General features: G+C 45.8%; 1 protein-coding gene and 1 long non-coding RNA gene across 13 annotated transcripts in view; one reads left to right on the forward strand and one right to left on the reverse strand.

Moving 5' to 3' along the window:
- Positions 1-284: 284 nt before the first annotated feature.
- LOC120097756 (uncharacterized) lies at positions 285-15,811 on the reverse strand. Of its 12 annotated transcripts, XM_063276794.1 has the most exons (4): positions 14,157-15,811; positions 13,980-14,023; positions 12,459-12,645; positions 4,293-12,250 (listed from the first exon to the last, which is right to left on the reverse strand). In XM_063276794.1, the coding sequence occupies exon 4, from the start codon at positions 6,476-6,478 to the stop codon at positions 5,441-5,443; it is 1,038 nt and encodes a 345-aa protein (XP_063132864.1). In that variant the 5' UTR covers positions 6,479-12,250; positions 12,459-12,645; positions 13,980-14,023; positions 14,157-15,811; the 3' UTR covers positions 4,293-5,440. The 12 variants fall into 12 exon arrangements, 8 of the variants coding, with proteins under 8 accessions (XP_063132864.1, XP_063132866.1, XP_063132865.1 ...); XR_010058965.1 differs by lacking the exons at positions 12,459-12,645; positions 13,980-14,023; positions 14,157-15,811 and adding exons at positions 285-1,717; positions 13,350-13,488 and having other exon boundaries at positions 4,832-12,250; XR_005495460.2 differs by lacking the exon at positions 12,459-12,645 and having other exon boundaries at positions 4,293-5,023; positions 7,049-12,250; positions 13,350-14,229.
- LOC134482599 (uncharacterized) overlaps positions 14,118-16,069 on the forward strand; it is a 34,075-nt gene continuing 32,123 nt past the window's right edge. Inside the window, exons 1-2 of the long non-coding RNA XR_010058969.1 lie at positions 14,118-14,254; positions 14,882-14,978. This is a non-coding gene — a long non-coding RNA (uncharacterized LOC134482599). The remainder of the gene's footprint in view (positions 14,255-14,881; positions 14,979-16,069) is intronic.

Raw genomic sequence — 16,069 nt, forward strand, 5'->3', positions numbered from 1 at the left:
GACCAGGCTCACAGGGCTCTACCTGCCTGTGCTCCCAAATTATTTTTAACTTCTAATGGGGATCTTGGTTTTTAAGCACAGACCCTGAGGATGACACTTTTCACAGATGTGTAGTTTCAAGATGGCAATGTCTTTAGTACCATTTTAGAAATTGTTGGAACGCCTGTCCCAATACCAAACCAACTTCATTTAGTGATCAAAAAATTGGTCCAGCGACAAACCGGTCCAGCGACAAACCGGTCCAGCAACAGGCCCAAAGTGGGATCCAGCTCAAGGGGAGGCCCCAAGACCTGACACCATTACTGAGCCTATGGGGTGCTCACAAAAAGGGACCTAGCATGACTGGCCTCCAAAAGACCCAACAAGCAGCTGAAAGAGTCAGATGCAGACATCTACATGAACAGAAGCTGCTGACCCCTCTGGTTGAATTAGGGAACGACTGGAGGAAGCTGAGGAAGAGGGCTACCCTGTAGAGGGACCAGCAGTCTCAATTAACATGGACCCTGAGATCTCTTAGGCACTCGATCACCAACCAGGCAGCATACACCAGCTGAGATGAGGCCCCCAACACATATACAGCAGAGGACTCCCAGGTCTGGGTTCAGTCAGAGAAGATGCACCTAACCCTCAAGAGACTGGAGGCTCCAGGGAGTTTAGAGGTCGGGTGGGGTGAGTGGAGTGGGGATATCCTCATGGAGACATGGGGAGGGGGAGGAGAGGAGGTATGGAAAGTGGAACAGCTGGAGGGTGAACCCGGAGGGGAATAAAATCTGGAGTGTAAAAATGAATAAAAAATTTGAAAAAAAAAAAAAGACTTCAAAAGTAAAAAAACAGAAAACCCCAAACGCTCAAGTCAGTAATTTTGAAAATGTTTGTGTGCTTGAGATGTGGCTCAGTGGCTACAAGCACTTGGATAGGACCTGAGTTCAGTTTCCAGTACATTCTCCGGTAAGTCCCTCTCCAGAGATCCAACCCAGCGCTCTCTTCTGGCTTTTGCAGGCACTACACCCAATCTGCATACAGCCACGTATGCCCGTAGTTAAAGACAAATCTTTAATAATAATAAAAAAGAAAACAAACATTTTAATACAATCCATTTTATATACATACTAATTTGATACTTAATACCAAAGACTGACAACAGAAAAATATTTACAGTTTTTGTGTTAATGAAGCAATTGAACCACTATATTTCTATAAAAGCAGAAAACCTTGCGTGTATGTAAAGCCACTACAATTTGTAGCGAGCGTACAATGGTCAGAAGCGGCGGTGCTTTGGGAGGCATTCGCCGGCATCCTGAACTGTGGTGGCATGCTGGGGCGGGGCGAAGCGAGTATGTGGTGTTTTCAGAACCAAGGCTGCAGGGGCACTCTGCCGGGCAATGCTTGTAGTCTCTTGTTGGTAGGCGTGCCGCCATGGCCTGGAGCTTCCAGGACATTTCACTTTTGTCTCCTGAAATCCCACGGATGGCTCGTGTTTTCCCCCCTTATGGAGGGTGATCCTCGGAGTGGGTTCTGGTTGCAGTCTGCAGGCCCACAGATGGCCACGTTCCCAACAGCACTCACACTACGTTTTGACTTGACACAGCGGTGCTCTTTTCCTGCTTTGGCCGGACCGCTAACACTCGTCTGCTGCGGCTTCTCAGAACATGGTGTCATTTCATCCACTGTGGGTAAATGCCAGGAGCCTCGGTGGCGACGAATGTGTGGAAGGCTTCTGGAAATTGGTATAAATTGAAAGAATATAATTCCGGGCAGTCTGTCCATCCTCAGGACTGTGACCTTGGGTTCCTCTATGAGCTCTTTGCTCACAGTAATGGGAATGGGTTACTTAAAATATACAGCAAGGATTGAGAAAGTCTGGAGACCAAGCGAGACCTCGTAAAAGTGCCTGGTGCTTACGTTTCACCCTGGTGCTCTGGCCCACAGTCTGACTTCTTGCTGGTTGAGACCACACTTTAGTTCCTTTTTTTTTTTTTAACCATGTCTTAATGCATTTATTTTGCACCTGTATTTGTGTGTGTGTGTGTGTGTGTGTGTGTGTGTGTGTTAGAAGGCAACTGTGGGGAGTCAGTTCTCTCTTTCCAGCAGTTGGGCTCCAGAGATGGGCTCAGATTACCAAGCGTGGCAGCGTGTCTAGAATAATGTTAGACATTTAGTAAATACCTGAGGAACATTCACAGAAGGAAGATCTTTGACTAGATGCTGAGTCCGGCATGGCCCTGATAGGGGTGGGATGTCATGGCTCCCGCCCCTGAGACAGGGCCGACAGGGCATGGGCTCCCATGAGTGTCAATGGCTGCTGTAGGTTGTAAGGCTTGCTTATATAATAATGTACATATTTTACATGTCCCCTCCGAAGGGGACAGCACAAGTCCAGGAGGGGAAGGTGTGGCTAATGTTTTATCAATGGAAAATCCTGGGACTTCTAGGGCAGCTCTTAGGGCTGTGAAAAAAGGACTCTAAAAACATGAATTTGAAAATATATGATTTCTCAACTCTGGAAAGGTAAGGATGCAATATGAACTATATGAGCAACCTAAAGGGACAAAGGCAGCTGCATTCGTGAGCCAGCTTGTCGGAGAGATACAAAGGCAGGCAGATTCCTGAGTTCAAGGTCAGCCTGGCACACAGAAGTCCAGGCCCAGGAAAGGCTGAAATGGGGATTTCCTGGCTGGGTCCCTTCACCCAGCTTATAGTCTGTGCTTAACTGAGGCAGACGGATCTCTGAATTCCTCAATGATTGATTCTGCAATGTTAAAAAAAAATGTGTTTGCTGTCTTTTAAGAATCCAGGGGCTGGATAGCAGGACACCGATTCATAGGACAGTCAAAAGGGAACCTGGACTCAGTGGCTAGATTGATATGTAAATAAGAGTGGGCTTCTGATCTGCAAGGGGTTCGATATCCAGAGAGTGTTTTAGGATAGCAAGCAAGAACTGCTTGGAGAATTGCTTTGAGCAGAAAATAGAGAAGCAGAATAGAGACACAGCGGTCTGGAACAAAACATAGGTTGGCGGCAGCTTGGACCCACAATTCGACTTGAAGTCATTTGCTTCCCTGCTCTCAAGTACCCCTTCTCTCAGAACCCCTCCCCACGCCGAGACTGGCCCTTGGCAATCAGGTATTTTTAAGCCCTATGAGAGTTGATTTTGACTTTGATTTTAACTGGGGTCAGTTGTTTGGCCCTTGAGTACGTCAGGATGAGCAATAGAATGTGAGTCTTCGTGACTCAAGGTGATTTCCAGACCCGCTGCCTTCCTCTGTTTCTCCTAAGAAAGCAAAGTTCCTTTGAGGTTGAGGAATGTTCTCTCTGTCTCGTCAGCCTCATCTCATCTGTTCTTTGTCTTTCTGTCCTTTCTGGTAATCATCTCTACTTTAAATTAACTACCTGGCCAAAATGATTCTGCCTGTGATTCTGATTCTCTCTCTCTCTCTCTCCATCCCCCTCCCCCGTCTCTCCCTCCCTCCCTTCTCCCCTCCCTCATCTCTCTTTTCCTGACACCTTTCAGGCAGGCTCCCACCAAGTCCTAGGGGTTCCGTCTTTGAAGACATCCAGCTGTATCTCATGTCCGCCTGCCTCACCGCATCTACACCACCCTTGCTCCTAGGTCAGTCATTGTCATCCAGCTGGCTTTTCCAACGGATTGTGAATGACCCCTCTGAGGCCACTCCCGTCTCCTTTGTTCAATTATTCATCACGAGGCCTGGGTGACATTAGATAAAATGGGTCACGGTGTCCCCATGACCTTTGCCATGTCTCCCCATGACATTTCACATCCTGGTACAAGATCTCTTGCTTTCTCTCTCTCTCTGATAATTCTAACACCTGTCCTCTTTGGTTCAGGATGCTCCGGGGATGCTGATGGCCTTTGCCTACCTATGGAACTTGTCTACCTCGTTGTGTCTCAATGTCTCATCATCTTGTCTTGCCTTTTGCCTGGGTTAGTCTTTGATCTCTTCTTAGGGCCACACCTCTTCATCCTTGGATGTTGTCTCTTAAGTCCTGCCTTTCTCTGCACCTCATCTAACTGGCGTTTTAGAATATCCTTTTCTGCTGCACCTTCCCAAACCTTCGGAACAGTGGTTCTCAACCTTCCTAGGGCTGTGACCCTTTAACGCAGCTCCTCATGTTGTGGGGACCCCCAACCATAAAATAATTTTTGTTGTTCCTTCATAAGGGTAGTTTTGCTACTGTTATGAGTTGTATTGTAAATATCTGTCCTACAGGGCCCTGTGATCAGTTGACACCCCACCCCCCAATGGTTGAGATCACTGCTTCAAAGAAGCCCATTATGGGTGTGATTTTTTTTTTAAAGATTTTTATTTATTTCACGTATGTGAGTACACTGAAGCTGTCTTCAGACACACCAGGAGAGGGCATCAGAACCCATTACACTTGGTTGTGAGTCCCCATGTGGTTGCTGGGAATTGAACTCAGGACTTTTGGAAGAGCAGCCAGTGCTCTTAACCGCTGAGCCATCTCTCCAGCTCTATCAGTTTGACTTTTTTTTTTTTTTTTTTTTTTTTTTTTGCTTGTTAACTGATGGCCCTTACAACTGGATTATAAGCTCTTCAGGTACGTATAGGTCAGTCATTTTCACTGCTAGGTTCCCTGTACCTGAAAGTCCTGTGGCTAGTAGATATTCAATAGAGACCTATAAGAAACATGGATAAGTGACAAGAAACACTCCAAATGGAGCACACATTGTCATCTTGTAGTTCTTTGAAACCCGGTATAAACTTTCCTTTGGCCTTCCTCTCCCTTCTTCAATTAGCTCATGAATTAATCAGAGATCTCCAGCAAAACAGAATGTGACCCCCTCACTTACAAATAAACAACAATCGTAGACATAAATCGGTGGTTATTGTTGACTCGTGAATAGGACAGCTGGCAGGATGGCTCCGTGGGTAAAGGCAATCTGAATTTACTTCCTGGAATCTACAGGGTAGAAGGAGATTCCTGAATGCAGTCTTCTGACCCCTCATCTTGTGCTGTGGAAGGTGCATACCTCCCAATAGATCTATAAAGGTAAAATATAATCAGAGTTGCGTAATTCCTCCCCTGGATCCTCTGTTATTCACCACAGACACAATGACCATGCTCTGGAGTCCACTGCTCAGAAGAGGCTAAATGATACCACACCCAACATGGTTTTCTATTCACTACGACTGAGGTAATTTGCTGGCTTGGCTTTTCACCGGATACTGTTACCACCACTTCCCCAAGGACGCTTACTTATGGTGCAATGGAGTACGGACATTGTCTACAACATGGGCACTAAACACTGACATAGATCCATGGCTGCAATCTAAGACAGTCTTCTAGGTAAGGAGATGCTCAAAGTAGAGCTTCCTCCTTCCCCCTGCTCTTCTCATCCCTTCATCCTTGCACTCCAAGGAGGAAGCCCACATGAGATCGAGGATAGCAACAGCCCCTTTCAGAAGGCAGCATCCATGTAAATCAATGAAAGGACATTAATAAAGGGTGTGTGTGTGTGTGTGTGTGTGTCTGTCTGTCTGTCTGTCTCTCTCTGTATGTGTGTGTCTGTCTGTCTGTCTCTCTCGCTCTGTGTCTGTCTCTGTATGTGTGTGTGTGTCTGTCTGTCTGTCTCTCTCTCTGTGTGGGTGTGTGTGTCTCTCTCTGTATGTGTGTGTCTGTCTGTCTGTCTCTCTCTGTATGTGTGTGTGTCTGTCTGTCTCTGTGTGTGTGTGTGTATGTGTGTGTGTCTGTCTGTCTCTCTCTGTATGTGTGTCTGTCTGTCTGTCTGTCTCGCTCTGTGTGTGTGTGTATGTGTGTGTGTGTGTCTGTCTCTCTCTGTATGTGTGTGTGTCTGTCTGTCTCTGTGTCTGTCTGTCTCTCTTTGTGTGTGTGTGTATGTGTGTGTCTGTCTGTCTCTCTCTGTATGTGTGTGTGTCTGTCTGTCTCGCTCTGTGTGTGTGTGTGTGTGTGTGTCTCTCTCTGTATGTGTGTGTGTGTCTGTCTGTCTGTCTCTGTGTCTGTCTGTCTCTCTTTGTGTGTGTGTGTATGTGTGTGTGTGTCTGTCTCTGTATGTGTGTGTGTCTGTCTGTCTGTCTCGCTCTGTGTGTGTGTGTATGTGTGTGTGTGTCTGTCTCTCTCTGTATGTGTGTCTGTCTGTCTGTCTCTGTGTCTGTCTGTCTCTCTTTGTGTGTGTGTGTATGTGTGTGTCTGTCTGTCTCTCTCTGTATGTGTGTGTGTCTGTCTGTCTCGCTCTGTGTGTGTGTGTGTGTGTCTGTCTCTCTCTGTATGTGTGTGTGTGTCTGTCTGTCTCTGTGTCTGTCTGTCTCTCTTTGTGTGTGTGTGTGTATGTGTGTGTGTGTCTGTCTCTGTATGTGTGTGTGTGTGTCTGTCTGTCTGTCTCGCTCTGTGTGTGTGTGTGTGCGCGCTGTGTGTCTGTCTCTGTATGTGTGTGTGTCTGTCTGTCTGTCTCGCTCTGTGTGTGTGTGTGTGCGCGCATGCGCGCGCACACACGTGCCCACGTGCACTTCCAGAGTTCAGTCTCAGGTGTCCTCCCCGGTCACCCTTACTTTTTTTTTTCTTTTCTTTTTTTTCGGAGCTGGGGACCGAACCCAGGGCCTTGCGCTTGCTAGGCAAGCGCTCTACCACTGAGCTAAATCCCCAACCCCTTCCCCTTCCTTTTGGGTAAACTTTCACTGTGTAGCTTTTTCTGGCTCAGAACTTGTTGCATAGAGCAGGCTGGCCTCAAACTCACAGAGATCTGCCTGCCTCTTCATCCAAACTCTGGGATTAAAAGGCTGTGCTACAAGACTAGGCCCCTTATCCCCTTTTAATATAGTTTCCAAATAGCAACAACGATTAGGTATCCCAAATATCAAGAAAGAGTATCTCAAAAATGTACTGGGTGCCTTCAGGTCTACCTGCATCAGTGAAGAATACAGTGCACGCACAGAACACTGATGTCTTCTAACTATGGCCAAGCCAGTGTTTTAATGCAGCCCTTCGGAATGTGAACAGAGATCAGCTTCAGTGTTAGTTTGGGGTGCTGGCTGATTCCCCAGGAGCTCACCCAGGGGCCTCTTAGAGGTTCAGGGATTCCACGTCAAGAGCATCTCCGTGCTTACGCTTTTGGTGTGGTCTTTTTCCAGGCCTTACGGTTGCTTCCCCAAGGAGAAAGAGGCTTTCCGCCAAGTCTTTGAATGCTTTCTTGGTGGACCCCCAGCAGAGAAAAGCATTTCCAGTCATTGCCCGCCCTTTGCCCTGGGTCTCTCCCAGTGGAGAAAAGTATATTGCTTCCAAGGTTCCTGGTAGCGAAGAAAAAGGTCTCCCTTGCAGGCAGCCAGCTCTCCTCTGGCAAGTCACCCGGGGCCCTTTCTTTCCTCCTTTCCTTTCCCATGGAATCCGGTCCCTTCTTTTGTCTTTCAAACTTGCCCTTAGACACAGCGATTCAAGCTCGGATTTTCTCCTTGAATGCACTCTCACTGTGAAAGGGGTTTTTCACGAGAATGTGCTGCCCGCGCTCCCTCACGCCAGAGGGCCAGACAAAGACCTCCATGCTGGGCAGAAGTTTTACAGACATTCCCACATGCCTGTTCTTGGTTACGTTTGGCTAAAACCAACCGCGGATGCACGAAAAAAACAGAAAACATTCCTAGGGAAAAAAATCTTCCAAAGCAATGAAGGGTCAACTGTGGCAAAATTTGATAAGCTTCTTTTATCTTGAGTCTATTTTGGGGGGTACATTAATTTGATTGGAGCAAAGCAGGTTTTGCAGCTACCTATGTGGAAACTTTAAGTAGATGCATGCATTCATATTGTTAAACACTATTAAATACCTCAAAGCTAAAAAACAAATAGTTCTGCTAATGGTTTGTATGTGCTCAGATATAGTCAGATCGTTTGTCTTATTCCAGAGCTAAATATAAGAAATTAGGCAAATTTCATTTTACTTCCAACTTTTCTCTAAAAGGCATTATAGCAGATAAATGTCCTTTTCTGGCTTCCTAATTTTTTTTAATTTAATTAATTAATTAATTATATATAAGTATACTGTATCTGTCTTCATACACACAGGAAGCGGGCATCGGATCTCATTACAGGTGGTTGTGGGCCACCATGTGGCTGCTGGGACTTGATCCCAGGACCTCTAGGAAGAGCAAGCAGTGCTCTTAACCACTGAGCCATCTCTCCAGTCCCCCAATGTTATAAAAAGTCACCAGGAAAAGAAGCTCTCCCTTGACGAGTATCCAGATATCTATGTGTAGGTACTTGTTGACATTCTCAAAGACAGCTCTCTGCAGGACCTGGTTTCTCAAGTTTCAGTCAGGCAATATGGCCCTGTGCTGGCTCCTGCTCAGAGAAACTGCAGCATCAAAGCCAGGGAACCAGCCTTCTGCTTTGTCTGCCTTTGCTTCCTCTGTTTCCTTCCTTCTGCTCTGACATCTAGAGAGGTCACCTCAGTGACGCACCCAGGTGGAGGAGAAAGCTGACCACTGCTGAGGCTTCAAGGATCTGAAAAGTTACCTCAAACCCCGCTTTTCCTTTTGCTCCTTAAAGGTCTGCTTCAGCGAGACTCACAGATGCAGCCGTTAACACTCATTACAACCTCGCCGGGCTGGAGTTGTAGCTCAGTTGGTAGGATGCTTGCCTAGTGTGCAAGAAGCCCTGAATTCATTGCCCGACAGCTATGCAAGCTGGGCGTAGCGGTGCACATCTGTAGCTCCAGCTCTTGGGAGGAGAACAGAAGGATTAGGAGTTCAAGGCCAGCCTGGATACATGAGATTCTGTCTCAAAATAACAACAAAACCCTTGTGATTAGGTGATGTGTGTGTGTGTGTGCGCGCACATATATATGTGTTTATATTCATATATATGTGTGTATACATATATGTAGGTACACACATACCTACATATATGTTTACATTCATACATATATATATATACATACACATATGTATATATATATAATTTATGTGTATTGCTTGTAGGAGTTTATGTACACCATATGTGTAAAGTGTCCAAGGAGGCTAGAGAGCACTGAATTCTTGGAATTATGACCTGCCTGATGTGGGTGACGGGAGCTGAACATAACTTTTCTATAAGAAGGGCATTTAAACGCTAAGCCATCTCTCCATCCTGACTTTGCAATCTCCACTCTATTCTGACTTGAGACTTTTATCCTACTGCCCTCTTCTGTGACACCTCATGCTTCCCTCCCTCTCTGCATTGCTTGACCTTTGTACAAGTTTTCAGCCCATCTCCAGGGTCTGGAAGCTGTATTTGATCTGGGACTGAGTGTGCTCTTCGGCTCTTGAGGAAAGGCCAAACGGCATAGATAGATAATAGGGATTGGGAAACAGTAGACGTGGTGGAGTGGGCCACAGCCAGCTTGCACACAGGGTGAGTAGAGCACAGCTCCCATCTGGGCAGCACTCTGAGGGAGATGTCTGTCTGGAGTTGTAGGGAGGAGATCTTATTGCCTTCTTTCCATGCCAACGGTCCTTAAACTTGACTTCATATTAGAATCAACAGTGGAACCAATTGCCTTCAGACCATGCTCCAGTCAAGATCTGGGTATTGTTTTTAAGCTGGTAATTTTTAAATAGGTAATATACCAGTAAGATTGAACACCAGTGCTGTTTGATGAAAATGCCCTCCTATGGGTCAGGCCTGTGTCAGGTGCTATGCTTATAGGTCAAACGCTTATTCCCCCATGGATGTCTGTCTTCTGTCACCTAGGAGGATGGCCTTCTGCACATGATCAGCTGTCCTCATGGGATCTCCAGCCTGTAGAACTCCGAGAAATAAAAGCCTATTAGTTAAGTTGTTGGTCTATGGTAATTTTGACATAGCAAGGGGACCAAGCGGGTGAACCTGAAGAAATGATCTTGTCAATTGTAAGGACCAGAGTCTAGTGAGGTGCACGGCCTGAGGAGACAGGTAAACTTGACTGCTGCCTCTTTCCTTTTTTGCTGTTGTGGACCACTTGACTAATTTCTCTGTGACGGCCAGTGCTCAGAGGAGTTGGAACAAGAGTAACCAGGTTCTTAAGACTACAATAGTCCCAGTGGCTTTCAAGCTTTCTGTGCCACTATTCTCTTGCAAATGTTAGTATAGCCAAGCAACATTTGGAAGTTTTTCTGGGGTTGCTTTAAAAGTCACTGTGTATTGGGAGCTAGGAAGATGATTACTATACAAGCAGAAGGATCTAATTTGGATTCCCCAGCATCAGTGGAAATGCCAGTTATGATCACTGAGGAGTGAGGAGGCTGCAGACAGATTCTTGAAGATTCCTAGTCAGCTAGACCAGCTGAATCGACGAGTCCTAGCTTCAGCGAGAGACTCTGCCTCAAAGAGTGAACAGAAAAATGCACCCAACATCTACCTCTAGCCTCCAGATTCAAGTGCAAACATGTACACATGCATTCCATGCCTATGCACACACACAGACATGTATAAGATTACCACACACATGAAGTCATTGTTAATAGAGGTGAACATTAGAAGGTGCTCTAGTATTTTGTAATTTGCTCTATATCCATCTTTCAATTATCTATCATCTAATTTCTATTTATCTATTATATAGATACCTATTTAGTTATCTACATATCATATATCAATCTACCTATCATATTTATTCATTCATCCATCCATCTATCCATCCATCATCTATCTATCTATCTATCTATCTATCTATCTATCTATCTATCTATCCATCTATCATCTATTTATCTATCCATCTATTATCTATCTGTCTATCTATCTATCTATCATCTATCATCTATCTATTTATCATATCCATCTATCATCTATCATTTATCTATCTATCCATCCATTATCTATCTATCTATCTATCTATCTATCTATCTATCTATCTATCATCTATTTATCTATCTATCATCTATTTATCTCTATAATCTACTTATCATCTATCTGTCACCTATGTATCATTGCTCTATTAACTTGTCTATTTATCTACTATGTATCATTGTCTACCAGTGATTGTCAACTAGAAGCAACCTGCCCTTCACTAGAGGATTTTGGCAATGCCTGGAGAATTTTTGGTTCCTTCATCCAGGGAAAGTGTTCTTGTCATCTTGCAGCTAGAGGTCAGAGGTTCTTCTCAGTATTCTACAATGCACAGAACAGTCTTGGACAACAAAGACTCATCTAGTCTCAATGCCCAGAGTTCTAAAACTGAGAAATCAGGATGCACGGGATTTTTGCAAGATTTGTAATGAATGCATGAGCACAAAGAAGGATTCTGAGGGCCAGGCATGGTAATGTCATTCAAGATCATAAATCACAATGTCAGGGACTTCATGTGAAGCTTGCTTAGCCACAGAAAGCTGCACATGGATAGGGAGCCAAGGTGACTGCACAGGACACAGTACACCTTTGTTGACACTCAGTACCCTCATAAATCAGGTGGTTATGTGAGGTCAGTGCAGCAGAACAGAAATTTCTTGACCTCATTGGATTGTTTGCTCCTTAGCAGGTTACAAGGGTTATGGAATGGAAAGTTGTTCCCTTGGATGCTCTGTTTGTATCTTTTCATTTCTGCTTTAGTTATTGTCAAATATATTATAGCTAGAGTCAATAAAGGTGATCCTCTAGCTTTGTCCTTGAATATTCCCTCCTAGGAGCCTGTGTAGTTAAGAGTACAATAGTTCCTGGACATTGCAACCTGTTGAAAAGCAGAGCTGCCCCTTCCAGGATCTAGTATAGGAGGGATGGATCTATGCTGGATCACTGCAGGCAGGAGAGTGATGACCACTGCAGGCAGGACAGTGATGATCAACGCAGGCAGGCGAGTGATGATCAACGCAGGCAGGCGAGTGATGGCCACTGCAGTCAGGACAGCGATGACCACTGTAGGCAAGAGAGTGATGATCACTGCAGTCAGGACAGCAATGACCACTGCAGTCAGGACAGCAATGACCACTGCAGTCAGGACAGTGATGATCACTGCAGTCAGGACAGCGATGACCCCTGAAGCCAGGACAGCAATGACCACTGCAGCCAGGACAGCAATGACCACTGCAGCCAGGACAGCAATGACACTGCAGCCAGGACAGTGATGACCCCTGCAGTCAGGACAGCGATGACCCCTGCAGTCAGGACAGCGATGACCACTGCAGTCAGGACAGTGATGATCAACACAGGCAGGCAAGTGATGACTATTGGAGGCAGGACAGTGATGGCCACTGCAGTCATGAGAGAGATGACCACTGCAGGCAGGAGAGTGATGATCACTGAGTCAGGAGTTGTCCTGCACCCAAGGAATGTATCAATTACCTGAGATTGACCTTTGGCATGGGTATGCATACAAAATTCATCCTCTCTCTCTCTCTCTCTCTCTCTCTCTCTCTCTCTCTCTCTCTTTCTCCCTCCCTCCCCCCTCTCTCCCTCCCTCTCCCCCTTTTCCCTCTCCCCTCCCTTCGCTCTTATAAGGGAATATTACATGATATATGTTTTACCACAATAAAACAAAAAATATATTAGGATGAAGAAAAGGGGTAGAATTGGAAGCTGAGTGAGGGGGAGGCCAGCTCTCTGGTCTTCCTCATAACCCTAGGAAGAGTCGGGGTTGGCTTAGAGTGGAAGGCACAGTCATGAGAAGAAGCGAAAGGTCCTCCATTCTTGTTGAGGTGGCTTGATGATAGACTAGAAGAGGAGACAAGAAAGATAATGAAACATTGCACACTGGGCTCTGTGAGCAAGGAGATAATGAAGTTACTTGCAATGGGTTGGCCTGATACTGCTTGTATTCTAATGATATTTTGGGACTCCCAAGACTGGTTGCCCCAGAGACAAGGAGATTGCGCATGCTCGTAAAACACTGAGTGACCCTGCCCCAAGTTATTTCTAATTGGTAGATAAAGATGCCGACAGCCAATAGCTGGGCAGAAGAGACATAGGTAGGGTTTAGGTTTTGCAGGTTTGGGGTCTGAGGAGGACCAGGAGAAGAAGAACGTGCAGGAGAAGCAAGGAAGCCGCCATGGGTTAAGGGTCAAGAAAGCGTGGCCCCGAGGCCTGCCCAGTTGGAGTTAAGAGCAGCCTAGATGGAACATAGTAAATCATAAGTAATCACTCCGGGTTATCGATAGGAAAGTAGATTCTAGCACCGTGGAGGTTAGACAGCTGCCCAGCTATTGTGGTGTTCAGGGCTTATTGTAAATATAAAAGTTTGAGTGTCTTTCATCCGGAACTCAGTAACCAAGGTAGGGTAGAAAACCCGGGGCGGGATTAAAGAAAATTCTAAAACAGCTACCACTGATTGAACTGAGTCACGGCCCAGATGGTGGCGTTTGCCTGGCGTGACGGAGGTCCACGGTGGCACTACATATCCTGGGTGTGGACATACATACCTGTAATCTCAGTGGTAGGAAGGTGGTGGCTGGAGAATCTGGAGTTTAAGGTCATTCTCAGTTTGGGGCCAGCTTGGGATCTGTTAGACCTTGTCTAAATATGTCCGTGAAAATAAATGTGCCACTAATTGCAGCGGCAAATGCTGGGAATTGGGGGAAGCAGCAGCGGAGTTCAAACGTTCAAGCTGAGAGACAGTGCCTTTGAGATGATGGTGACGGATTTGAGGACGGACGTCAAGTGGGAAGTTGCAGACGCAAGCCTGGAGTTTAGAAGGACGTCCCAGGGAGGGGACATGAGATGGCAGATGGCGTTAGGGAAGTCACAGTAACACAGGCGATTGCTCAAGCAGAGGGTGTACAGCAGTGAAGAAAAACAACAAAAATATAGTCCAAGAAATGAAACAAGCCCACACCAGATCTGCAGGTCAGCCTTCTGTTCCAGCAAATTAGCTTGTTTTTCTGTCTTAACTGAAGTTTGTGGGCACTTGAATGGTGTTAGTGCCTAAATATAATCGTCTTCTGATGTCTAAATAGAAATATCTTCTGGAGACCTAGAGCACAGGGCAGGCATTGACAAAGTCAGGTGGACCCTGCAGACGGTCAGCGATCTGGGGCACAGGGAGCTCTTACCCCTGAGTCCACGTGGGGGTCTTACAAAATTCACCTTCTCTGGTCTTCTTTGCATGAGGTTTCCAGAAAGAAGAAAGAGAGAAAACAAAACCAAGTAATCGTGATGCCCAGGAGTGGGGACAGCAGCTGCTCCTACTGTACACCTTGAACTGTGAAGGCTTTTCCTATTCCCTCTACCTGTATGTGTATAGTCATCTCCGTTGTTTTGTTCACCCATCTGACTGAAGATTTTATGGCAGCAACTAAAAGAAGGAACTAAGATCCCTTTAAGAGCGGTGAGCACAGGAGGCGTTTCCATCTTCTGGTAGCTTCAGGTTTTTTTTTTTTTTTTGCATATTCAAATTTTCATGGTATAAATCTTTCAGTTCCTTGGTTGGATTTATTCTAATTTTTTTAAAATTTAGGTTAATATGAATGGAATTGCTTATTTGATTTATTTCTCTGTATGTTTGCTGTTGGTATATAGGAAGGCTCCTCTGTTTCTGTGGGTTGATTTGGCATTCTGTTTTACTTGTTTGCTGAGTGTGTAATTAGCCATAGAGTTTTTCTGGTGGAGTAGTTGGGGCCTTGTATGTATAAAATCATACCACGGGCAAATCACAGTACTTGGACTTCTTCCTTTCCCATCTCATCCCCTTTATTACCTTCACCTGTTCCATTGTCTTAGGTAAAACTTCCAGCCATTATAGTGAACAGGAGTGGCGGGAAAAGTAGACATCTTGTTTTGTCCATGATTTTAGTGGAAAAGGTTTGAGGTTTTCTTCCTTTCTTTGAATGACGTTGGCCATGGCCTTGCTGGGTATCGCCCTTATTAGTGTTCTTAGGTTCTCCGGAAGGTTTTGATCATGAGTGGGTTATAGATTTGTTGAATCTAATGTGACGATCGTGCATTCTCTATCCAGGAGTCTAAGTGGTGGTTACATTTACTGAGTTATGACGGATGAACCATCCCTGTTTCTCTGGAGATGGCGCCAACTTAATCATGGCAGATCATGGCAGGTAATCTTTTTGGTTTATTCCTCAATTCAGTTTATAAGTACTTTGTTGAGAGTCTTTGCGCCGTCATCAGAGGAACTGGTCTATAATTTGGGAGAGACTAGTAGTGGTGTTGTGGGAGGAGTTGGGGCAGAGGGACTGGGAGGTGGCCTTGATAAAAACACATTTTAGACATGTACAAAATTTTCCAGCAATAAAAACAAGATGAACTGGGTGACCATAAGATTCTAGTGGAAAAAAGGTGTCAGTTTCCATGCACACCCCTCCCATACACACAGAGACACAGACACACACCCAGACACACACACACACACACCCACACACCCAGACACACACACATAGACACACACCCAGACACACACACACACAGACACACAGACACACAGACACACACACACACCCCCCACACACACAGACACACACCCAGACACACACACACCCAGACACACACACATAGACACACACCCAGACACACACACACACATACACACACACACATAGACACACACCCAGACACGCACCCAGACACATACACACATACACACACACCCAGACACACACAGACACACATAGACACACACCCAGACACACACACACACACCCAGACACACACACACACCCAGACACACACACACACATAGACACACACCCAGACACACACACACACCCAGACACACACACACATAGACACACACCCAGACACACACACACACCCAGACACACACACACATAGACACACACCCAGACACACCCAGACACACACACACATAGACACACACCCAGACACACCCAGACACACACACACAGAGACACACATAGACACACACCCAGACACACACACACACACATAGACATACAGACACACACCCACACACCCCCCCACACACACACCCAGACACACACACACACATACACCCAGACACCCACCCACCCACCCACACACACACACACATACAGACACACACACACAGAGACACACATAGACACACACCCAGACACACACACACACACAGACACACAGACATACACCCAGACACTCAGACACACACACACACATACACACACATACACACACACCCAGACACACACACAGA

This window comes from Rattus norvegicus, chromosome 17 (assembly GCF_036323735.1).
Source record: "Rattus norvegicus strain BN/NHsdMcwi chromosome 17, GRCr8, whole genome shotgun sequence".
In the NCBI taxonomy this organism is placed as follows: Eukaryota; Metazoa; Chordata; class Mammalia; order Rodentia; family Muridae; genus Rattus; species Rattus norvegicus.

What these genes read in the sequence shown, in the direction of transcription:
- LOC120097756 (XM_063276796.1), bottom strand. Translation starts at nt 6,478, where the DNA reads ATGCGCGCACACACACACACACAGAGCGAGACAGACAGACAGACACAC.